This window comes from Phoca vitulina, unplaced genomic scaffold, assembly GCF_004348235.1.
Source record: "Phoca vitulina isolate PV1807 unplaced genomic scaffold, GSC_HSeal_1.0 scaffold14, whole genome shotgun sequence".
NCBI lineage: Eukaryota > Metazoa > Chordata > Mammalia > Carnivora > Phocidae > Phoca > Phoca vitulina.
Genome location: NW_022589717.1, coordinates 28,587,929 through 28,614,910, shown reverse-complemented (window position 1 = coordinate 28,614,910; position 26,982 = coordinate 28,587,929). Strand labels below are relative to the sequence as shown.

Here is a 26,982-nt window from a genome sequence, read left to right as displayed (position 1 = left end):
AGCCTTTGGGGATTCACAGCTTTTCAATTATAATTATGGAAATAAAGTATACAATTTCATTGTTACTTTAATCTCAGAAGCCTTTTTATGCCAAAACATAACTTATCTCATTTTTCTATTAGCACTGATTATGTAAGTGCTGTCCGAGTACAAGTTTTAGTTTTGATAGTATGTCTTAAAAATGAGATGCAAATTTATTTATTTACTTATTTTTTTTTAAAGATTTTATTTATTTGAGAGAGAGAGAGAGAGAGAAACAGCATGAGAGGGGAGAGGGTTAGAGGGAGAAGCAGGCTCCCTGCTCAACAGGGAGCCCGATGTGGGACTCGATCCCAGGACTCCGGGACCATGACCTGAACCGAAGGCAGTGGCTTAACCAACTGAGCCACCCAGGCGCCCTCAGATGCAAATTTAAATAGGAATGGTAAACTAACAATCTTTTAAACAATCAAACCATTACTAACCAAAAGTAAATGGAAGTAAATGGAAGTAAAAATAAATTAATAAATCAATATCAATATGAATATACTTTCTGTACTAAAAGTAAATGGAAGTAAAAATAAATTAATAAATCAATATCAATATGAATATACTTTCTGTACTAAATGAGTTAAAAACGTTTGCTTTTCTACCTATTTTTGCTTAATTTTCTTTAAATTTTTGATGAACTAATTTGCACTACAATATGTATTCATATAATGTCAACATGGTTCTGACTGAAGCCACAAAGAGTCCCCAGGATGTTTAAGAACAATTAAGTAATATTAGAAAAACAGTTGCAAATACTATTTTATTTTTTATTTTTTTTCAAATACAATTTTAAAGATAACTAATTTTTGCAATCTTAGTAATGACTGTACTGCTGTCACTATACATAAGAAGTTTTAAGGAGACTTAAAAGTGTTATTTTAAGTCACTTGACTTATTTATCAGGTTCACTTTACTAGGCTACTTGGCCTTGTGAAGGTCAATCTAGAAAGATTCTAGTTTCTCAAACAGAAATGGCTTAGGAAGAGAGACGAAGAAAGTAAGGTGGGGGAAAGGTCAGACTGTACTTTTAGGAAAAGGTACAAAAAGCCAAAAATGTTTGAGGAAATATTTTAGGGTCATTATACTTTTTTGACTTACGTTTGTTTATATTTATGTTATCAGATCGTGAGAAGCGATGTGCACATAGAATAAAAAAACCAGCCAAGTATTTTTGGTAGATTATATTTTGATATGGTGGGTGACACTTTTATGAAGCACTGTTTTTTTAGATTTTTATTTATTTATTTGAGAGAGAGACGGAGTGCAAGCACAAGCAGGGGGAGGGGCAGAGGGAGATGGACAAGCAGACTCACCACCAAGCAGGGAGCTCAACTTGGGACTCCATCCCAGGACCTAGGGATCATGACCTGAGCCGAAGGCAGAGGCTTAACCAACTGAGCCACCCAGCTGCCCTATGAAATATCTGAGAGAAAATATGTTACCCTTACCTCTACTCTGTACAGGCTTCTGTTCTCTCCATGTTACAGTTAATAAAACACTCAGAAAGTTAAGTAATTTGCCTGAGGTTAGATAGTTAGGAAGCAGATGGGCTGGGATGTGGAATGTCTTCTCCCAAGACAGGTCCATGTTCTCTCACCTATTCCAACCTCACTCTCTATTCATAAGGCAATACACACTTTGGAAAGCTTTTAAACAAAGTTTGAAACAAAAAAAGGTATGGCAGGGCACTTAAAGGAAGGGTAGAAATGTATGGAAGATATGCTTTAGCCTCCTTCCTAATTTTGTTGTTGGCTCTAAAGTTACATTTAAATATCCTCGGGACAAAGATCTAACACAAAGGTTGGAGGAGGTGAAAGAAAAGTTAATTCTTTCTAAAATTACGAAGAATAATGCAGTATTAAACTTTGATAACTCTTTTCCATACTTACAGAGCAGGAAAAAAATTTATATTGAACTATTTATTTATGAATGTCCTAACTTAGAAATGATTTTAAGTGGTTATAAGGATAAGTGACATACAACAGAAAAGCAGCGATTTTAAAAAGGAGCAAAAAAAGAGAGGTAACAATTCCAGGGAGAAACAGGATGATGACAAATTTGACAAATTTTCAAAACCTAACATCAGAAACAATTACAGTACTTTAGAAATACACTACATCATTGTGAACTCAATTACAAAGAACTTTCATAAAGATTTGCCAAACAGGGCGCCTGGGTGGCTCAGTTGGTTGGGCGACTGCCTTCAGCTCAGGTCATGATCCTGGAGTCCCAGGATCGAGTCCCGCATCGGGCTCCCTGCTCAGCAGGGAGTCTGCTTCTCCCTCTGACCCTCCCCCCTCTCATGTGTTCTCTCTCTCTCTCTCAAATAAATAAATAAAATCTAAAAACAAAACAAAACAAAACAATTCTCAGGAGTAAATTTAAAAAAAAAAAAAAAGATCTGCCAAACAATGAGCAACCCAGCTCAGACATAAGCAAAACCACTACAGCAACATCTGGTGAATGACCTAAAATATGCCATACAATACTTTAATTGTTAAAGGGCAAAACAAACTTCAACAGTGACTACTAAGACAGAGACAAGCTGAGGTTTTAAATAGAAACTGGGTAAGAGAAATTTAAGAGCAGGACTGAGAGTTGATGCTAAGTGGATTACATTGAAAACTTTCTCCTGCCTACACAGCATATATCAATAGAAGATAAATACCATTTACAAAGTTAACTGACTAAAAAATTTAAAGTATTACTTCACAAGCATCAAAATCACAAAAAAACACTGTATTTCTACCAAATGAACTTTTCTTCCAAATCAAATTTAGATTAATTACCTTCATTTTTTTAAAAGATTTATTTATTTATTTTGGGGAGGAGGGGCAAAGGGAGAGAATTTCAAGCAGACTCCCTGCTGAGCATGGAGCCTGACTCGGGGCTCAATCCCAGGACCCTGGGATCAGGACCTAAGCCGAAGGCAGATGCTTAACCAACTGAGCCATCCAGGCGCCCCAAGAGTTACTAGTTTTAATATATTTATAATTGTGAAGTTTCTTCAAAGCAATTATTGGTTCTCCCAATAATTCTATAAAATAAGGGTTTATATTAAGTGAACAACAACACTGAGCTAGTAGCTTGGCTTAAATATGTGAGGAAAAGCTGAAACAAAATCATTCTTTTTTAAAAAATTTATTTTTAAGTAATCTTTACACCGAACATGGGGTTTGAACTTACAACCCCAAGATCAAGAGTCACATGCTCCACCAACTGAGCCACCCAGGCGCCCCTAAAATCGTTCTTTAGTAAGAAGTCTCCAACTACTAAAATGTAAAGAATTAACTCCGTTCTTTACCGCCAATTATTTAAAAATGTATAATTATATGCTTTCTCTGCCCATCACTGATCTTTTTTTAGTAAGTAAGAAACCAGAAAAATAACAAACAGAAAAGTGTATCTGTCTTGGCCTTTTATTAGGTTTGTGAAGTATAATTTTATTACTTTGCAATAGCTTTGGAAATACCTGTCATGTCAAAGCAACTACCAGCCGAGAAAAAGGCACTATCAAAAACATGGGTGTGGGCATTGGGAAGGGGGTAAGAGAAGGAAAGACAAATATGAACTACAAGTGGAGTGTAGAAGCACAGATTTTATTTTTCTGACTCATTGGGATAGGTTTCAACAAATCATGGACAAACAGGTTAAAAAAAAAGCACCTTAGGAGGGAAAAAAGGGCAGTCCTATATTAAAAAGCAGGTAACTGATGAAACACAAACTCCAACAGCAATAGGTCTCAGAACAGCGCTAAAGTCTTCTAATTCTTTAGCCAATGGCATGTTAAAATTCTCAATGCACAGGTTTTTTTCCCCCTTTAGCAAAAATATCTATTGCCCTTTTGTTCTACGGTTTATAGTGTTAGCTCCCTCCCCTGCCTTCCTTCCTTCCAATAGCTCCAGGTTTCAATATGGCCAATATGGCTTCTGTTTTCCAAGGTTATCTACCATCTTCTCCCTCTGCTATGTTAAGAAACTTACTCGGAGCAGCATTATAACATCATCATCAATTAAAAGCAGGGCTGTAGAGTCAAACAGATCTAGATGTGAATCCTGGTCTGGTTTTGAGACTGGGCAAATTATTCAACCTCTCTGAACCTCAGTATCATCATCTGTACACTGGTATATGATCACCTAGATCACAGAGTAGATAAGATATACATATAGATATACAAAATACTTATAAAGTAGAACTCCCTCATATACAGATTACTCAAAGATCAGTGTTCACCAAATCATTAGCTGGAGAAAGAGAATGCTCTACAGATGCACCCATGGAGCTTACATCTAGGGAAAGATACAGACTAATAGACATTCATTCATAGCACAGTATGGTATGTGCTTTATTTACTGGAGAAAGCCATGGACAGCAGGGTAACTAATAGGGGAAGAAAGAAACTTTCAAGTTGCTAGAGGAAATACTAAGTACCACAAATCATTCAAGACAGCATTTAAGCTCCTAGACAAAAATTAGTTTAGGTACAGGGGCGCCTGGGTGGCACAGTGGGTTAAGTGTTCGACTCTTGGTTTCACATTCGGCTCAGGTCGGGATCTCAGGGTCCTGAGATCAAGCCCCAAGCTGGGCTCTGCGCTCAGCACAGAGTCTGTTTAAGACTCTTTCTCCCTCTGGCTCTGCCCCTCCCCCCATGCTCTTTCTCAAATAAATAAATAAAATCTTAAATAAAATAAAATCAAAAATTAATTTAGGTACAGAAGAATAGTTAAGGAACTGAATATTTCCTTTCATCTATTAGGTGACCCCATTCTCACTGGCCTTTGGACACTGGACAACAAAAACCTATAGTTAAACCAACGGCCGGTTCGCACTCATCTTTACATTCATAAAATAGTTTTCTGTCCTAAGTATGGTTCTGTATCATACCTTGGAAAACTACCTTTTTTTTTTTTTAAGATTAAGAATTCAATCTCTTATACAACTTATAAAAATTCTGATCCTATGTACCTAAGAACTGTTTATAAACTTAATGGAAAAGCTTCATCAAAATTTGTTATGATAGAACATTATTTTTCTTAAAAAAATCCATGTGCAGTTATACTACACTCTGAGAACAGAACATTTAACAACAATGTACAGCTAACTTAAACATATGTTCCAGGGTTTCTTTCTTTTAAGATTATTTATTTGAGAGCGAGAGCCCGTGCACGCATGTGCAGTGGGGAGGGGCAGAGGGAGAGGGAGAGAGAATCTCAAGCAGCCTCCCCACTGAGCACACAGCCTGAGGTAGGGCTTGATCCCAAAACCCTAGACCATGACTAGAGCCTAAACCAAGAGTGGGAAGCTCAACCGACTGAGCCACCCAGGTGCCCCTATGTTCTAGGGTTTTGTTTTTTAAAGATTTTATTTATTTGACAGAGAGAGAGAGAGACAGAGAGAGAAAGAGCACACAAGCAGGGGGAGCAGCAGAGGGAGAGGGAGAAGCAGGTTCTCCGCTGAGCAGGAAGCCCGATGCGGGGCTCTATTCCAGGACCCTGGGATCATGACCTGAGCAGAAGGTAGACACTTAACTGACTGAGCCACCCAGGCGCTCCTGTTCTAGGGTTTTTTTAAGAATTTTTTTTCTGACCTTTTCCACCAATGCTCATATTACTCATTCTTGTGTGGTTCTATTCAAGTCATGCTACCTGGCCTAGCAGGTAGTTCTAAGAACCCACATTAATGCTCTTCTTCATCAAATGCTCTACTTCTTTTTTCTCATGCTTAACTCAGCATTTTACTAAATATCATCCATTAAACTGTATATTGCTTGTCAGCAAGAAGTTTGTCATAATACCTTTATACAATATTTCTCTAGGATTAGGCATTATAATAGCCCAAAACAAGCACCTTAAAAAATTTACTAATCTTTGAAAAGTGCATGTTTTGAAAATTTAAAGGAAGAAATACAAATAGAAAGCCAGAATGTTATGAGGTGTAAGAGGAATAAAGAAAAAAACCTAGGGGTGCATGGGTGGCTCAGTTGGTTAAGTGGTCGACTCTTGATTTCTGCTCAGATCATGATCTCAGGGTTGTGAGACTGAGCCCCAAGTCGGGCTCCCCCACTGGGCGTGGAGCCTGCTTAAGAGTTTCTCCCTCTCCCTCTCTCTTCAATTGGCTTTTGCATATTCTATTCCTTCCATTTAAAGTCTGCTTCCTCCACACACCTTTAGTCAGCTCCTTTACATCCTTCTGGAGCTTAGCCCCAATGTCACTTTCTCTAGACTTCCACAAAACCCCACACCAAGCCAAGTCCCCTTTTTATACTCACATGGCTCCTCAATTTCCCCTTTACAACACTTGTCATAGTTTGTATTTATGTAATTATTTGGTTAATGCCTATTTCTCTTACTTGACCATAAGCTCTATAATGGCAAGAACATTGTATTTCTACTATTTAACCCCGGCACATAAAAAACTGATGAATATTTGATGAATAAAGGAATAAAAAATTAAAGATGCTAATTATACATCAATTTGCTCTTAGTCTTTTATATGTATTTTTGTTTTACTATTTAAATATCTCTCAACACCTTCAGTTTACTCCATTTCCATTACCACCACCCTAAACAAGCTCTCATCATCTCTTGTCTAAACTACTATATTTACTCTTAGGTTCCAACTAAGATCTATGCGCCGTATTTTAAGCTTATCATTTGCCAAGAATTTTTTCAATGGGTCCCTACCGATACTAAAATAAACTTTTCCTTAATGTAGTCTATAAGGCCTGCATGGTTTGGCCTTTGCTTGCCTCCCAGTCATCTCTCTATGCTCTAGTTGCACTGGTTCTAGTCATACTTATTCTCTGAGCACACCACACCCTTTTCTGTCACAGGGCTGTTACACATGCTGTTTCTTCTACTTGGAATGCTCTTTGCTTCTCACTTTACCTAGTTAATGCTCAACATCACTTTCTCATGGCAGCCTGCCCTAGCCACTCTTAATGAACCATGTACCTCCCCTTGAGAGCACTGGTCACAGTCAAGATTTTATATATATATTTTGATGTGATTTGATCACTGTTGTTACTTTTATTAGTCTACAAGCTCTTCGAGGGTAGAATTTGTTTTTGGTTTTGCTCACTGGGTATCACCAATATCTAGAACACTTCCTGGCACACGTATATATCTGATAAAAGTTTGTTAAATGAATGAAAAAAAAACCTGAAATGATATGATGAAATATACTCAGGAATTAAGTCTGGAAGTAAAGGTGCATGAGTTAGGGAATGTTTCACAAAATCCAAATGTAGGTAATCATATTTGGCATAGTGTTGAGGTTGCTTATTACACATACTTCCACATTTCAGTCCATAAATGTTAATTTTTTATTTAGAACCAGTACGGTCCTTTTACCTGTGGAACTTAATTTCACTTGACCTATGAGCAAATACCAAGAGAACTGCTTGTACCTCCAGTTATAGAAATAAAGATGATAGTAAAGTCACTGGTATGAATATTTAAAAAGTATCAAGAGTAAGAAGTTAGGGTCCTTTTGACAATGCAGAAGAAGATTTTAAGAATGTATGTGCTTGTACATATTGAGTAATAATTAACATGCTTCTTAAAATTTGGCAGGAAATATCCATTTTTAAAATTCAGAAGTGTACTTTTTTTCCTCTCAAAGAGAAGCTTTAGCAAACAAAGAATACCTCTGCCTTCCAAGTTTTTCCAAACATTTATAGCCTGTTTTTACAAAAATGTACTGGGTTTCAAGTATTTCCTATTACAGTATGTATTTGCATAGTCACTGAATCATCACAACTACGTATATAGCTGACTCAAATTACATGAGTATGTTTACTTTGTTCTAGGTGTTTTATTCTGTGTATTCCCTCTTTCTCCTCCTTCCCATTTTAGTTCATGCATTGTTTTCTGAAAAATTAAATTCATTATAAGATACATATGAAATAAGTTTGAAATATATTAGAAAAAATAGTGTATTAATAATATATTAGAAAAGAAGTCCTAATATACAGGATATTATTATGATTATATATGAAATACAGTGTTGAGTGTAAACAACAGTCTCTTCATCAACCTGATTCAAAATGACTATGATTTTTTTAAAAGGTATTTAAATTAAGTATATTAATCAAACATGTGTCCAGGATAGATTCCAACTATATTAATCAAATATGTGTGCAGGATACATTCCCAAGTCTGGCTCATCTTTTCCTGTCCCCATTGTCATCCTCAAGTCACTGAAATATAAGGAAAAAAACCCTTCATTTAATGGATACAGCTGATTAACTGACATTACCTTAAAGTAAGAGTATATTTCATCTTTCTTAAAATAAGAATATAATAGCATTAACAAGATTCTTACTTTTGATTTATACCCTAAGCTGCTTTGTTGAATCTTCTGATACATTCAGGTTTTTCCCCTCTAATGCATTAGTAGCCCTGAAAAGAGATTTACCACTCCCAAGTTAAATTATAGTTATCTTAAAGGAAATATTAATCTTAACTTACTTTTTTCATATTTTATGTGATTCTAACCCTATAAAAAGTTGTTTAGAAAAAATAAACATGAATTGCTCACACTGATGTGCATATTTTTTCTCTAATTTTCTGCTTCCTCTTTCCATGCCGCAGTATGCACTACAGACAATAGCGGCATTCTGAGAGAGCATGCTCTGCCCTCACTAAAGCAGAGAATGACGTGATCAGGATTTGCCCTTCTATCCTGTCGTGGCTGACTCTCATTTTCTTCCATCTCTTTCTCTTCCCTGCAGTGTGCCTCTAATTCTGGGAAGAAATGCAAGCACACATTTGCTAAAATAACTACTATATATTTAACAACATTGCTAGGTATCATGAAGGCTGTGAAAGGAGGCATGGTACCTTTCTCACAAAGTCTACAAAACAACAGAAATACCTATTTTCTTCTCTTTACTAAAGTAGTCTATATTTTGTTTTGAACCATGAAAGGAACAATAAAAGGTAAATAAACTGCCTTAAGTCACAAAACAGCTCATGTAACACTACTCAAAGGTCTCGAAAAGGAGAAATAATGATTAAAAGAGAAACATTAGAAGAGCCTAATTTGTTCTTACTGCTATGCAACTCAACTGTTTAGTAAAACAAGGAAGAGAATATCAGAGATGAGTAAGAGTTGTTTAGGTTAAAAGTAAACACAATATATCTTAGGAGTGGGTGGATAAAAGTATGGATTTCACATAATAGAAGAATTCAAGTTTCTCCATTAAGAGTAAATGACAAGTAAGAGATATATGCACTATCACTCAGCATGAATGCATATACAAACAAAGGAATGTGTGTATTTTACACACCTATTTCCTCTGTTTTGCCAGAAAGGAAGGCTAGACTAAGGACATATAACACTTTGATTTTCTAAAATACAGCTAAGACTCGACCTTTCAATCTCTCTCTCAAAAAAAAAAAAATCTTTTTTAAAGTTCTAAGAATGAAACAAACAAAACATTCTCACAATGTTGGGCTATGAAAATTTATTACAACAGTCACTGGAATGGTTCTTAGTCCTTTACTCAGTGATTATTTGCTTTTACTTTATGCACCATTTTAGTTGTTTGGTTATCTGGCCTCTCATTTTAGAAGAGAAGTGTTGCTATGGGAAGACACTCCAAAAGCCATGAAACAAGAAACCGAAGAAAGTTTCCTCCCCGCAAAAGCTGCAAAAACAGCTTTAAAAAAAAAGCAGTAGCCTTCAGGACATTATCAAATTACAAACTAGCACACTCAACGATGTTTCAAATAACTTATGTTTTTAAAAATTCAATATACAATATTTAAGAAATAGGAAGAGTATATATTTTGTTAAAATCCAAGTGCTAAGAAGGTTATCTGACAACTACGTATAAAAGAGATATTAAGGTACAAATTCAGTTATAGTTTAACAAAAGAAGAAAAAAACAAGATTTGAGGCATTTCACACTGCTAAGAAAACAAACAAGGATGACAGTTTCTAGGCCTAAAGGCTTGCTTTTTGCTCCCTTTGTTAGAGCTATTAAAAATAAAACAGTAAAAGTTGCTCAACAATAAAAAAAAGTTTTCTCATGAATCTAAGTCTTCACCCAAATTACAGCTACTGATTGCTTAAAATAACAGAGATCAATATTATCTCTTTACAGTTTTGAAGAGTTAAGTAAGATAAAAAGAACAGGGTTTCTTTATAGATTTTATTTTAGACACCAGTGATTACAGAGTTCAAATTCAAACTCAGGTTAATGACAACTGTGGAAAGCTGAAAACAAAGACTATCTCTAGACTCTCTAAGAACATAAATCCTTGAGAATAAAGGCAAATTTAAAAAAATTTTATAGTAAGAAAGGTCAAAAGAAGATGTGACAACAATGTTATTCTTTATTCTCAAAAGGCAATGACTTCCAAGCCTTTATCTCTGAAGCCTTGACCCTGTGCATCCAAACTCCAAACTCACATCATTAACTTCCTACCAACTATTTCCATATGAGTATTTTGTCATCGCCTCAAACTAAACACTGGGTTAAATGGAACAAATACCCATCCCTCATCCCTCACAACCTTCCAGCCAAACTAGCTTCCTCTGTTGATTTCCAACCCCTGCCACGCAGCCTTGAAATCACGGTATTCTTTCCTTTCTGTTGTTACTGCAACAACCCTAGGTCAGGCTCTTCATCATTTCATTTGGCTACAAAGGATTCCTTGCTGGTTTGCGTGCTTCTACTTTCTTTCCGCCTTTGAACTATAGTGCCCGAAGAATGTTTTTAAGTCATCTTTTTTTTCTGTTACTCCTAATTTTACAAATTCTTTTTTTTTTAAGATTTTCTTTTTTTAAAAACTTATTTTATGTTATGTTAGTCACCATACATCACATCATTAGTTTTTGATGTAGTGATCCACGATTCATTGTTCTCGTACAACACCCAGTGCTCCGTGCAGTACGTGCCCTCCTTAATACCCATCACCGGGCTAACCCATCCCCCCACACCCCTCCCCTCTAAAACCCTCAGTTTGTGTCTCAGAGTCCATAGTCTCTCATGGTTCATCTCACCCTCTGATTTCCCCCCCTTCATTTTTCCCTTCCTTCTCCTAATGTCCTCCATGCTATTCCTTATGTTCCACAAATAAGTGAAACCATATGATAATTGACTTTCTCTGCTTGACTTATTTCATTTAGCATAATCTCCTCCAGTCCCACCCATGTTGATGTAAAAGTTGGGTATTCATCCTTTCTGATGGCTGAGTAATATTCCATTGTATATATGGACCACATCTTCTTTATCCATTCATCTGTTGAAGGGCATCTCGGCTCTTTCCACAGTTTGGTTATTGTGGACATTGCTGCTATGAACATTGGGGTGCATATGGCCCTTCTTTTCACTACATCTGTGTCTTTGGGGTAAATACCCAGGAGTGCAATTGCTGGGTCATAGGGTAGCTCTATTTTTAATTTTTTGAGGAACCTCCACACTGTTTTCCAAAGTGGCTGTATCAACTTGCATTCCCACCAATAGTGTAAGAAGATTTTATTTATTTGACAGAGAGAGAGAGAGAGAGAGAGAGAGCAAGCACAAGCAAGCAGAGCAGCAGGCAGAGGGAGAGGGAGAAGCAGGCTCCCCGCTGAGCAGAGAACCTGATGTGGGGCTGGATCCCAGGACCCTGGGATCACAACCTAAGCCGAAGGCAGACACTTAACTGACTGAACCACGCAGACGCCCCCTAACTTTATAAATTCTCTTTTGCCAACTAGATAAAGTTGGGATGTGAGAGCCATCTGACAGACACTGAAACTTTACAAAGATAACCTGGCTGGTCCCTCACTGCTCAGCATGCATCCTTTTTGAGGCCACAATTCAATCTTTATGTGTTCGAGGCTCAATACAACGTGGCTTCCAATTACCTTTCTGATTCTCTTTTCCTTTAAAGCATGTCAAGGTTATGTCCCATTATGGTAGTCTACTTCTCTACTAAACGTGAATATTCCTCTATTCGTACATGTGGGCCACTGCCCTTGCCAAGCAGGTTCTCCTCCCACTTTTCTTAGGCCTGTCCTCCTGATCTTTCAAGGCTAGGCTGAAGTCCTGTCTCTTCCATGGATCTTAAAGACTTCCACGGATCTTAAAAGACTTCCCTGAATGGTCAATTCATTATCCTTACTTACTACTGAGAAAGTATTGCTTACCTAATGCCAAATGATATAAATTTAGTATTTCAAATTAATATGTTGAAATAAACAGTTCATGTCTCCTGGCACATCTTTTCTAATGTCAACTTCTGCTCATATCAGCAAAAAAGACACAAAGTAGGCAGGATACAGGTTAAGTTTAAAAGCCACCAGGGGAAGGTGTGAAGGTGATAATTTCTAGAAAACAAACCCATCTTATGCTTTTGTAACTCCCTAAGATCATGAACTTTATTTTCTTTCTCCTTCACCCCTTCACCTAGCAAAGGGCCTGGCACACAGTAGGAATCCTATAAATACTGGTGAACAGTACTTTATACCTTACAGAGGACAGTGTGTTTTTCTCACTCACTTAACACAAGGCATGATTTACCCCCATTTTCCAGAAGAAAATACAAAGGTTTGGAGTCCCGTCCAAGATCATGAAGTAAGCAGGTGGCAGGAGCGGGTCTGGAACCCAAGTTTTCACACTCTTAATCTGGAATTTTTTACAAAGGACACAGTCCACCTTGCCTATTCATTAGCCTATGCTGCTCAACTCTAGTGCAGAGCAGAGCACAGCACAGCATAAATCAAGTGAGGCAAAGCAAGGGCAGAGGAGAAAGTACATAATTTCTTTTCTCCCTGCCACCTCTGTACCTTTTTATTTCTCACATTAGCACGATAGCTGTTTTCCAGATACAACACAGGGCTACTTTAGGCAGTAATGATACTAGATATAGACCGGCCCCAAATAATTTCTTCAGTCTATTTTCCACAGCTCAAATACTGATTTTGATGTTCCCAGAATCTAGAACTTCTCCTGGACACATGAAGGGGAAGAGACTAGGTATGTCATACAACTCTTCCTAATAAGTGAGGAACGACTTTACAGTGGACAGATCAGGGAGACAGAGGTTCCAAAGATCAGAAGCAAAGGGCATATATGATCACAGAAGATGATGTAAAACGAACTCACTCATCTGTAAGCTATGGATGATGAGTGTATCTGATTGATAAGAATGTCAGCCTCAAAAGGACAGAGATTGTCTTTTTTGTTCCCTGACATATTCCCAGTATATAAAGTATTCAATAATATTTACTGAAAGAACTAAAGTATGAAGATTGTTATGAGGAACAGGTGAGAGAATATGTGTAAAATGCATTGTAACTGACAAATAAGTGCCTTCCCTGATTCATGTCTACATCTGGCTATCTCCTAAGTTTCCAAAGTAGTTAGAGTAAGACAAGTAGCAATCACATGGCCATTGTTTATCCTTGTGTAATTTTCCGATTTACCCTGGCAAGGACTAGTAAGCATAGTTGCTTTGGGGTACTGATTCTTTCAACATTACTTTCTCTTCTTTTTTGGGGGGGAAGGGGCAGAGGGAGAGTGAGAAAGAGAATCTTAAGCAGACTCCACACTTAGTGTGGAATGCGACCTGGAGCTCAATCTCACCACCATGAGATCATGACCTGAGCTGAAATCAAGAGCCAGACGCTTAACCGACTAAGCCACCCAGGCGCCCCACTTTCTCTCCTTTTTTATAAAGGCAACACAACCATCTAAAATATAGAAACATATAAAGAAAACAAAAATTACCCATAATCTCACTATCCAGAGAAGAGTACACAATACCATTAGACTCCAAAAGAATACAATTAACATTTTATAGATTTTCTAAAATCAATTTCTTTATTTGCAGAGGTCCTGAACCTCCAAATTAGGTGAATTCCTTTCTTTCCCTTCAAATTAGCTTTGGAGAGAGCCTCTCAAATGCTAGCTAGCGTACCTCACTTAGCACTATCCTGTATAGTGCTGATCTATTATAGAGGAATATGTCAAAAATATTTTTATGTTTAAAACATACATCTACATCTAAGTATTGATATATTCCTATCTATTAAAATGTTAAGTTATGTAACTGATCTATCTCTCCCTACATATATACCTGTAGAGAGATACATCTACATAGATATATATGAATGGGCTAAAAGGAATGCCATCTTACGTGTTCAGCTAATCAATGCTGAAAGGCTGCACTGCATTCTTGTTGGAATGATGCTGGGCAATCTGTCTGATAACTCTGCTGAAGTTTCCTTTACTGCCCTTGTAATTGTTTCTGGTGAATACTTTTTACCCACTGTAGCTAAAAAAAGTAAGTGGTAGTGCAGGACTTGGTAGATCCCGAGGAAATGTATTACTCTGCAGCTTTTATGGTAGCCAGAAGAGTTTCTAAAAAAAGGTTAAGGAAAACAAGAGGATATCAACAGACAATAACAAGTGAAGAACAATTTTAAGAGGGTACCTAAAGAAAGTAGATTTGAAGACCTATTGTGACTTCAGAGGATATGAAAATCACAAGAAGACCACCAATATGCAGTGGAAAGACCCCATCTCCACAAGACTGAACCACTCCACCTACTCTGTGCTGTGCCCACTATTGGCTTCTCCCTGTTTCCAGAACTGTAATCCCCCTCACAAAACTGAGTATGCATGTTATATTAAAAATGTTAAACACAGGGGCACCTGGGTTGGGCGTCTGACTCTTGATTTGGCTCAGGTCAAGATCTCAGGGTTGTGAGACTGAGCCCTTGTTCGGGCTCCACGCTCAGTGGGGAGTCTGCTTGAGCTTCTCTTTCTCCCTCTCTCCTCCCCCACTGGGCTCTGGCATGTACGCTCTCTCAAATAAATACATCTTAAAAAAAAAAGTTAAACACAGGAACCTGTCCTCTACTTAAGCCAAAACTCAGGAGCCTGTTAGTCTCTGAATAGAATAGAAGCCTACAGCAGGTCCATCTCAGCTCTCACTGTTCTAGTCCTTAGATGGGTTCACGTTATACAAAAATAATGTGGAAAATTGATTTCTTGGCTTGTTTCTTCTAGGGTATGCTAACTACAGCTCTAAGCTGGACCTTTTAGTCATTCCTCATTTACCAGTTACTAGGAAGAATGTTCTTCCCTTTCTGAAGTCTGTACCTATCATTAATAAAAAGGTCTCAAAATATTCAAAGCAGAATCTATCATTATGTAACTTTTTATTTTATTATTTATTTATTTTTTAATTTTCAGATTTTACTTTTTAAAAGTAATCTCTATACCCAGTACAGGCTTGAACTCACAACCCTGAGATCAACAGCCGGACACTCCACTGACTGAACCATCCAGGTGCTCCAAGTATGTAACTTTTAAAAACATTTGATACCAACTCCAATCTGAAGGTCAACAGTTGAACATCAAATATTTTTTCCCAACTGTAACATGTGAAGGACTGGTACAGTAGGGTTGATGATGACTTTTATAACAGAAAGATAAATATATTTTTGGTTCTTCTAAAAACTCAAACACTGATTACTGGTGGAATTCCATTCTGCAACTGTAATGAAAGAGAGCTAACAGAAACAAAATCTTTCTATTTATCTCTCTTTGGGGTGACATCATTTTAAAGTCCATAAAAATTTATCTCAGAAGGTGAAGACTAAATTTACCTTATTTTCTTCTAGAAATTTCAACTTGATAGAAACATCATTACGCATTTTATCGTATTTTTCCTTATGTGCTTGAAACAGATGCTGTGACTGCTCAATCTTTGGCAGAGTGTTGGCATCACGTGGTCCAAGATTCAGTTCTTCCAAATCAGTGCGATATGCATCATATTCAATCCTGGAAAGAACAAAGTAAGTGAAGCATATTACAAAAACAGAGTGAAATAAGTTCAGGAGGTGAGGTGGAAATATACGACAGTCTCATGTTATATATTAACAGATAATTCTCATACATATATTACACCTTATACTTTTAAAATAATGTATTTCTTTAATACAAAGAGCTATTAATACAAGCATCGGGGGGGGGGGGGAGCTGCTTATTAATCTCATTAACTATTTTTCCCAAAGTACAGTATTAACTGACAAGCAGAATTTCCAAAATTTAAAAACCAGTTTAAAAAACAGATGTCAAAACCTAATGCCAACAAGATCAACTGATCTATCTCACATGGGAATTGGCTAATACCAATAAGGCAAAGCATATGAAGACAGCAGACTTTAGGATGACATACTTTAACTGGTAAAACGAAGCTACACTGAGAGTCAGCAGTCCTGAAAGTATAGTCTAGCCAGCAAGGCACAACAGAAACATAATGCAAGTCACATATGTAACTTAAAATTGTCTAGTAGTCACATTAAAATAATAAAAATTAATTTTACCTTTTAAACAATATATTTATTTTACCCAATATATCTACAATATTATCTAACATGTAATCAATGTAAAAAGGTTGTTAATGAACTATTTTACTTTTTGGGGAATAGTAATGAGTCTCTGAAATCCACTGTATATATTACACATCTAATCACATCTCAATTTAGGCTAACCACATTTCAAGGGCTCAACAGACACATGTGGCTAGTGGCTACCATATGGGACAGAGTAACTCTGGATGGATTTCCATAATATTAGTATTTAGAACATGACAATGGCATCTATGACAGAGCACTTAACACCTTGTGCTCGTTTAGATGTCTACTCCCTAACAGTCTCCTACCACTAAAATAGTTACCACCCCACCACTCCATGATCACACTGTACCTCATAATGTCTCTATCACAGCACCTGTGTAAGTACACTACCAACCTGCTTATTATAAAACAGTGACTTATCCAGCAGTCTCTACTATTCAGTACTCAGTTAAGATCAATGTGACCTCTGATTTAGTCAAAATCAGCATCACAAAACTTATGCCCTAGAACTAAAGCTCTTTATTCAATATCTAAAGTACTATCTACATCTCTCATTCTGGCAATTAAGAATATTTTAAAGACTTACTTATTCTTTTTAGAGAGAGCACGTGCACATGAGGTGTGTGGGGGGGGAAGGCAGAAGGAGAGAAATACAAGCAGACCCCTGGCTGAGTGTGGAGCCCAACGCAGGGCTCGATCTCATGACCCTGAGGAACATGACCTGAGCCGAAACCAAGAGTCAGACACTCAACTGACTAAGCAACCCAGGCACCCTATAAGAATATTTTAAACAACATAAACTATATTCCAATCTGACTTGAGAATTTATTTTTATCTTGTACTGAATTTAACAAACTTGATCTTTCAGGGCCAGAAGAGAATCATTCATTCACTGATACACTGATTTATTCAACAAATATTAAGTGAGCCCCTTCTATGTTCCAGGCACTATGCTAGAAACCAGAGCTATAAAGATGAACAGATAAAAGTTTATCTCCAAGAAACCTGCAGTCTAGAGGGAGAGACACTCTTAAACAACTACAACAAAATGAGGTAATGGTAACTGCCATGAGGGAGGGAGAATAAGAGAGAGTGGAAATCAAGAGGAAGAATTACCTAATTAGGTATCTCAAAACAGAATTAAAACACTAAAATTAAATTTTAAAGGATGATAAGAGCTTCCAAGGTGGACTGTGGCAGGGAAATAGAGCAATCCAGGAAGAGAAAAGCAAGAACAAAAGCACAGATTTGTAAGATACCACGATACATTTGGGAAGTAATTCAGTATGTCATAACCTGAAGTTGGAGCATGACAGTGGAAGGAATTAAAGTCAGACAGGTAGGCAAGACTGACATTAAGCAGGGCCTACAGGCCACACTAAAGGGATCGGATTTAATCTGGTAGGTCAAGTGATGTGATGGGAAGCCATTTAAGAACTCTGCTCTAGAAAGTCAATTGTTCTACTTGTTCAGAATAGAAAGGCGTCTCTAGTAGTAAGAAATGGAGGATGGACTGGAGTAGATTAAGAAACAGAAACAAGGAAACCAATTAGAAGACCATGGGCAAAAGAGAAATCAGTCACTGAATCAAGACAATGGCAGTGGGGCTAAGAAGGGGAGACAGATATTAAAGATTTGGGAGGCAAGACTGACTTGGTAATGATAACAAGTAAGTTAAACTCCATGGGTTCTCTGGGCAAAGTGAAGGACCACTCTGACCTTTGCTGGCTCTAATGTCTTGAGCTAGTTATTTTATCTCTTTCTGCTTCAGTTTTTCATCTATAAATGAGAATAATAATCTCCACAAAAAATATAGAGTACTTATAGGATACCTGGTAATAACTAGTATCTTTAGAGTGTTTATTATAATAGCCAAATTAGAGGAGGGATAGCCAGATGTAAATATACTAAAAACAACAAAAAATGAAAGAAAAAAAGTAGAACAAAAATAGTGGTATATGGTGATTTAATGTGAAGACAAACATCCTTCATCAGCCTCGGAGCACATTTCTAAACAGTAAGATTAATATAAACATAATCAAAGTTATAATACTGACCTTATATCCCTTAATTTTTACATCCAGAGTTTGTAGATGGTATCAAAGTAAAACTTTCCGTAAGAGCTTCTCTAACAGTGCTCATTACCACCAGGAAGAGAAGCACGCTAAATTTTCAAAATGCAACTCTTCAAGGTTGCCAGTCTGAACTGAATCCGTATCAGTAAAGTTAGTCATAGTTGGTTACTTTATGGCTTATGTAAAACTTCTACAGAACAGGTGTCCACATCTGAAAAGTCTTGACCACAACTGACTCCCTTGTTGGTGGTGCTGTGGAGAAGTGTTGAATGGGCCGTTACAAGATTTTCTATACACGGAGCACCACAGGGCTAGGAAATACTTGTACACAATGCATAATAGGGAGCATTAAAAGGCCACCGGACATTTGCGTAAATTGCCACTTTTTGTGCTGATCAAATAGCTGACCCATGCCCTAAAGGTCAGTAAATTCTGGTTCTGACAGAGAAGAAAATTCAGTTACTGAGAAACTTTTAATCTGGGGTTCTTTTTAAATGTTATCCCTCTGCAGGCAATGTTTTGGTATTACAATAGTGAATCCCTCGGTTACTTCAATAAATAGTATAGGAAAGTCAAACCCCAAGCTAAGCTTAATGAATAAAATCACATTGTAATTTCAATAGAAAGAGAATAAATTATGAGGTGAGGTCATTATTGTTGTTAGTTTTTAAACTATACACAGAGGTTGTTAAAGATTTCCTGATAACCAGCTACCAAGTACATATAACCTGATTTATAACTTTGTTCAAAAGTTTCAAATAAACCCATATATTAGACAGATTGAGATTTTTAAAAAATATTTTATTTATTTATTTGAGAGATAGAGAGAAAGAGAGAGTGCGTGCTCAAGCAGGGGAAGGGACAAAAGAGGGAGAGAGAGAATCTCAAGCAGACTCCCTGCTGAACACGGAGCCTGAGGTGGGGCTCAATCTCACGACCCCAAGATCATGACCTGAGCCCAAATCAAGAGTCAGACACTCCACCGACTGAGCCCCTAGATTGAGATCTTTTATCACATTGCACTTTAAGTCAGATATCTCAATATAAGATGTGAAAATTATTATTAAAGATGTTATTTTTAAGTAATCTCTACACCCAATGTGGGGCTCACAACCCTGAGATCCCGAGTCACATGCTCCATCGACTGAGCCAGCCAGGTGTGTCATAATTTTTTAAATAGATATGAAAATTTGAGATAAATCCAGTTCAAATTTGAGACTGAATGATCAAAAGTAAAAGGTAGAAAGCCAATGGGCTCTCATTTTGGCTTTGAAATTGGCTCCAAATGAGCAAACATTTAACCTCCAGAGGCTTTTCTCCTCCACAAATTAAAACATGACTCATGTATCGTTCAGTGACTTATCAGATGAATTTGTCCTTCTTTACTACAGGCTAATATTTAAGAAAAATTTTTTTTTTATTTTAAAGTAAGCTATACGCCCAACATGGGGCTTGAACTCACAACCCCAAGATCAAGAGTCACATGCTCTACGAACTGAGCCAGTCAGTCAGTCGTCCCATAATATCGGTTAATATTTTTAAAAAGCACCTTAGAAATAATGGCCAAAAAGATATATGCTAAAATAAAACATTTTAACATATACTAAACAAAAATATGTTTTAGGTACTAGAGATATTTTCAGGATAGGTGGACAATTACAAAGTACATAAACAGAAACTAGATTCATGTAGTTCTTGACTAAGAAGTGGTGGTGGGAATTTGGGAACAAAAGAATTTTCATCTTCAAAACCCACAAAACGATCTGAAAGACTAGAAAATAAGAATGCTTAAAAGAATTAAAGAGATAAAAGGAAAAGAGTACTCATTATGAACAAATTAGGACATCATGAATAAGGAACAGATGTGGAAAAGAACCAAATAAAATTTATAAAAATAAAAAATATACAGAATATTCTTTTGAAAAATACAGACAATGTCCACGAAAAGATTTAGAGACTGGAGAACCAATTACTAAGAGTGTTACTGAAGGGATTCCTATTGAAGGGTATCTTACTGAGAAATTCCTTCAATGTTATTGAGGGATATCCTATTGATGGATTCCTTCTGTTTATTTTTTTCCACCTTCTGATTTTAATACTGTGTTAGTAAATAATTCAAACAATGAATAAAAGTAAAAAACCAAGTCCAAAACCTAAATAGGGCACACAGCCCCACCTCCACCCTTCTCCGACCAAACAACCACAGCTATTTATCTTGACCTTCATTTCCAAGTCATTAAGAACCATATGTTAATGCTAAACCTAAAATTATAAACACAGAATAACACAGAAGCATCTCTTCTTGTGAAAAGATTAAAAGTTAACTTTCCAGAGGTTTTGGGCTTTTACTTATGTGAAGCATAGTGAATACATACTTAAGAAGCAGCACTCAAAAACTAGATCAGTTTAGAGTTTTCACAGCCATTTCTCATATCATTAAACTACGGTAAGGGGCCAAAACATAGTTACACTTCCAAAAGGAATAGTTTGTACTTATCCTCAACTATGCTATAAAAAGTATAACAGGAAATAAGGATTTCAAAGTGTTCAGAGGAAAAAAAAACTCAAAGTAAATCAGAATAGAATGAATGGGAGAAAAATTGGGCCTGGACTCAAAAGTTGAAAATGCTACTGCTGATCTGCTAAAATGTACTTAGCTTACCTAACAGGATGGTTATGAGATAGAGAAATTAATGATGAGTGTGTGTGTGTGTGTGTGTGTGTGTGTATAAAATGTATGAAAACACTGCATTATAAACAGCTATGAAAATATGTAAAAGGTAAAATACGAAAGAGTTTGAAGCTGATTATAAACTAGATAAGTGGAAGGCTAGGTTGTTGGTATCCACAACATAAACAAAATCACGGAAGCAAAAATGAGCTTGTATATTGAAGAGAAAGTGAAACTGCAAATCTGGCTATTGTACTGCTTCTACTGGGAAGCAACAGTGATAAGAATGAAGAGAGGCTTACTAGGCATTTAGTAACTACCTAGTAGAGGTATCTATAGAGGGCATCTAGTAACTACCTAGTAGAACACAAGGCCCTGTCCTTTTCCAAGGAAGCTGAAACTAGGAGATCCTCCACCTCCCTAATTCTCTAACAGGCAGGGTTGGGCACATGACCAAGGCTCAGTGAGACACTCTCTAGGCAATGAAGCAAAATATTCAGGGGCCTTTTGGAAATGACTTATGTAGCTGTGATAACATCAAGTACCAGAGGTACCCAGCATCAGGGTCCTAATTAGATTCCTAATTAGATTCTTCTGAGGCATTATCTTGATTTTGATTCCTGCTTGTTTCTAGAATCTGTTCTCCTGCCTTTCTCTTAGTTCTATGGGCTATCCTATAATGTTCTACTGTGTTCTTTTTCTGCCCATGTTAGCCAGAATTGATTTCTACCATATGCAACCTAAAACCTTAACTGAATTATGTACCATCTGTAAGCAGACAATATAATGAAAATGTATACCTACCTGGCACTTTCATATTGTTTCACAGTCATTAATGTATCTTCAATTGTTTTATTCACCAAAGTGTTCACACTGGCAATGAAAAAATTAATGGCTCCAAGAAGAGTCTCTCCATTTTTAGCCAGTAGCTTCTGGGTATCTGCGTTATAGCCAAATTCTTCCTAAAACAAAAAAAATCACCTTAACATATCCACTTATTAGTGAATGTGACCAAAAAAATCTCAAATGTATCACTAATGGGAAAATATTTGATTTAGAAAATATTTGATTTAAAATATTTAGCTATAGAAGTTTTCTTCTTTTAATGTTTAAATAAACAAATCTAAATCACAGCTAGCTATATAATTACCAAAAAAGTTTAGTAAACCAAAATTGTCATCAGCTCAGATGTATAGCTAGAATTAAATAATTTTAAAAAGTTAAGCTACTTTGTACTAGAAAGAATAGTTTCACTTCCATGTTTTGTTTTTATTATACTGTAAGCACAGCTGTTAAGAAAAATATAGCAGATTATTAATCAGAGAAACTACAACTTTCACAACCAAATTAGGTTAACAATTGACTAAAACTTTCAGACATAAGACAGATTGCAATTTTTGTGTTTTGACATAATCTCCTTGGTGTATAAATATTAACAACGCACATTTTTTGTAAACTCAGTGACTAGTTGACTCCCAAGCTCAGGTCTACGTAGGTAGACAGCTGGGGAAGGATCACTCAACACCAGTTTGAGTTCATTTGCTCTGAATAAACTGAGTCTTGGCTTAGAAAACATTACATGTGACTCCTTCAGAAATGGCAAGTACTAACTCTAAATTTTCAGTAGTGAAAGACTGGAAAGCTTTAGCAGATTATCAGGACACATCCGAACAAATAAAAAATTTGATCATAGCTTATTGTAAGATGTATCATTCAATTTAAGAATTCTGCAGTTTGTTATGAAACACTTCTTAATGTCAGCTGAAAAAATGTAAAATGAAATTAAATAAAATCTTAGAAAATGCAAGTTTAATGCTGGTGCTATAGATATAATTAAATTTCTAGGTGATAAAATATCCAATAATTAGCAAGTACAGGAAAGTAAAATTATTGTGCTGGGTTTTAGTATTTTCGGTTGGACAGGGACATTTTCCATTTAAGAGACATCCATGTAACTTTTTCTTTTTTTAAGATTTATGTATTTGAGGGGCATTTGGGTGGCTCAGTCAGTTGAGCATCTATCTGCCTTTGGCTCGGGTCATGATCCCGAGTCCTGGAATCGAACCCTGCATCAGGCTCCCTACTCAGCAGGGAGTCGGCCTCTCCCTTTGCCACACCCCCAATCATGCTCTCTCTTCCTCGATCTCTCTCAAATAAATAAATGAAATCTTTAAAAAAATAAAAAAGATTTCTGTATTTGAGAGAGAACACGCGCGCGTGCACAAGTCAGGTGAGGGGCAGAGGGAGAAGGGGAGAGAGAATCTCAAGCTGCCTGCTGAGCATGGAACCTGACCTGGGGCTCCATCCCAGGACCCTAAGATCATGACCTGAGCCGAAATCAAGAGTTGGACGCTCAACCAACTGAGCCACCCAGGTGCCCCAACACTGTTCACTTATCACAATTTCACATTATTAACACTGAAAATGCCACAAGTCCTAATTAGCCAAAGGGAGATCTATACAACCTAGAAGGCTACTTTTACTAAAAACAAAAAAACCTATATCATAGTAAGATGAAATAGCAGCAGGTTGAAAAGTTGTACAGCAGAATTTGGAATACTATTTCCATTTGAAAAAACAGCCCTAAATTCAAAGCAGACAGGAAGAGTAAACTGCCACTGTTCTGTTTCATTAATATAAATCCTACCTGTAATTCTGTGAAGAAAATAGAAAACTTAAGATTTTAACATATAATTTAAACTTAATTGGCTAGAATAAAAAAGGTTTTTTTTATAGTAAGTTACAAGAGACACAGTAGTAAAAGATATAAAACAATTGGGACACTAGAAAGAAATGAATATACATATGTATATGCATTATAAGAAACACATAAATAATTAAATATGCTTTTTTGGGCATTGAAAATAAGTAAAACATGATTCATAAACTTCATTTAGTTGGTAAGTTATTTTAGTATTTTTGGTTGGACAGGGACATTTTATATATTATAAACTGCTTTAACAATTACAAATAAACTAAATAACTAAATATAAAGTAATCAAAGGCTATATACATTAAGAACAGGGCTGTGGTTCTAATCTGACACTGAACAGGGAAGGCCAATACAATTCCTTAATATTTGCTTGCTTTATACAGAGAGAGAACAAAGTTTCAAAACAGTTGATTTTTTTTCTCTTTAGCAGCTCCTATATCATTTACAACATTTACCAGATGTAAATGACCACTATTTCCCCTTAAACTTATATATTAGGACCAAATAACAGAAACATCTGACTAGATCTAAAACATCCAGTTGTAGTACTATAAATTATTACCTAATTAATAACAAGTGGGTTAATTTAAACAATACAGAGCAATAAAAAATTATACTCACAGGTACTAATTGATAATTGACAATATGGCTTATGTGAACTTTTCTAATCTTGATGTAGATGTTACTTTCTAAATTGAGAAAAACAATTTAGTGAGGTGAGGTGCCATGCTTTAACAGAACTGGGAGTCAGAGCCATGTGATAAAATGGTGAAATTTGGGGATTCAAACAGTTTGGGAGTTCCTATCTTGTTCTGCTACTGACTGGATTTATCTGTTTTGTTAAATTCTTTGTGTGTCAATTTCTTAGTAATAATATGAAGATAATTCTCTTACAAGTTTGATAGAAAGTGTAATGAGTGAGACAACTTGCTTAAAGTTCCTGACATTACAGGCATTCAAAAAAGTTTCAGGAGCTTGGCCATTTCTACTGCTTGTTATTGGTTGTTTCTCTAGAAAATGAAAGAACTGAGCTAATCTTTAAATTCTTCCTCAACTCCTAAATGCCGCAATCCCAAAACAGCTATCATAACCATCATACTTTATTCAGTGCCACTATGTGCCATACCTGTGCTAAGTATTGTCAATGAGTCTCAGTTAATATGTCAGGAGGAAGTGGACACCAGCTCTTCATCACTGCACTATCAACTTTTTCTCAAAAAGAAATCAGCAGGCAAGGAAGAGAGTTACTTTGCTGGCTTGCATGTGATTGATCCTGATGACGGAGGGAAAGGAAACTGGACTGCTAAAGAAGAATATGCCTAGAATACAGGCAACCTCTTAGGACATCTCCTAGTACTCCTACCATGCTCTGTGATTAATGTCAATGGAAAACGACATCAGCCCATTTCAGCCAGGACTACTAATGGCCTGGACGCTTCAGGAATGAAGGTTTGGGTCACCCCACAAGGCAAAGAACTGACAAGCTGAGGTGCTAGCTGAAAGCCAGTGCAATATGGAATGGGTAGTAGAAGCTAAGACCTTGTGACCATCTGTAGAAATGAAGACCATAGTTGTTATGAGTATTTCTTCCTTATTTTGTTATCAATATGTGTGTATATGTATAAGGCAAATAACTTTGTTTTCTTCCCTCTCTTATCCCCTTGGCATACAACATAAGATATATTATTAACTTTACATCATAGTATTTAACTTACAGGATACCAAGGAAAAAGTGAATGTCACTCAAGGACTTTGCATCCTCTTCTGGGGAAAAGGCTAATCTGTCTTTGATAGCATGTAGGATAGTCATGTCATGTTAGGTGAACGTAAGACTTTGCTATTGCCTTTATTTGGAGATTAAGTATAGTTTAAGGATAGGTGTATAAGTGCTGCTAAACTGACAAAGGGTAGACTGTGATGGTTAATTTTATGTGTCAACTTGATTAGACTAAAGTGGACAGCTGTTTGGTCAAACACCAGTCTAGATGTTGCTATGAAGATACAGATTTTGTAGATGTGATTAACATCTGCAATGATAAACATTGTAGATATGATTTAAAGTTGACTTTAAAGAGATTATCTTCCAGAATGTGGGTGGACTTCATTCAATCAGTTGAAGACCTTCAGAGCCAAAAAGACTACGGTTTCTTGGAAAAGAATTCTGCCTTAACACTGTAACATTAGAAATCTGGCCTCGGTTTCTAGACTACTGACCTACCCTTCATATTTCAGACTTGCCAAGCCCCACAACTGTGGGAGTCAATTCCTTAAAATAAATGTGTGTGTGTGTATTATGTACATATCTCCTATTGGTTTTGTTTCTCTGGAAAATCCTGATACAAAAACATCTATCCTGTAAATACTGATTCCAAATTTCAAACAATCTCCAATAGGTTCTAGTTTACCATTATTTTTATATTTATAAACACTGATTAGAATGTTCAATCCAATAAATTTTCTATTTCTTACATTATTATTTCCTTCAAATCACTTCTGCGTACACATTTGCCTTTAGCATTTGTTCACTAACAAATTATATCAAGTATATTTTGGTGCATAAGTCATCATAAAAGAATATAGTATGTCTTTTTAGCAAAATAGGACAGTCCAAATTCTTGTCAAAAAATGTTGCATGGGGGCTCCTGGGTGGCTCAGTTGGTTAAGTGTCTGACTCTTGATTTTGGCTCAGGTCATGATCTCAGGGTGGTGGGACCGAGCCCTGAGTCAGGCCCTGTGCTGAGCATGGAGTCTGCTTGTCCCTCTCCCTCTGCCCCTCCCCTCACTTGTGCGTGCCTGTGTGTGTGCGTGTGTGTGCGTGCGCGTGCTCTCTAATAAATGAATAAATAGAATCTTAAAAAAAAATGAAAACTGTTGCGTGATGGACTCATGCCTATTGAATGACTGACTAGATAAAAATACCTGTGATGATTAATTTTACATGCCAACTTGGCTAGGCCATGATGTCCAGATTTTGGTCAAACATTATTCTGGATATTTCAGTGCAGGTGTTTTTTTGAATGAGATTAATATTTAAATTGGTGGAGTGTGAGTAAATCAGACTGCCCTCCACAATGGCAGTGGGCCTCATCCAATCAACTGAAGACCTTAACAGAACAAAGACTGAATTC

The 26,982-nt window shown here is 36.6% G+C and overlaps 1 protein-coding gene across 9 annotated transcripts in view; it reads right to left on the bottom strand.

The window, feature by feature from the left end:
* ARFIP1 (ADP ribosylation factor interacting protein 1) overlaps positions 1-26,982 on the bottom strand; it is a 122,212-nt gene that overhangs the window by 19,385 nt on the left and 75,845 nt on the right. For all 9 annotated transcript variants that reach the window (XM_032413013.1, XM_032413012.1, XM_032413016.1 and 6 more), the window contains 2 exons: positions 21,946-22,103; positions 15,643-15,817 (listed from right to left, as the gene is read on the bottom strand). In XM_032413013.1, coding sequence (XP_032268904.1) covers positions 15,643-15,817; positions 21,946-22,103 — 333 coding nt within the window. The remainder of the gene's footprint in view (positions 1-15,642; positions 15,818-21,945; positions 22,104-26,982) is intronic.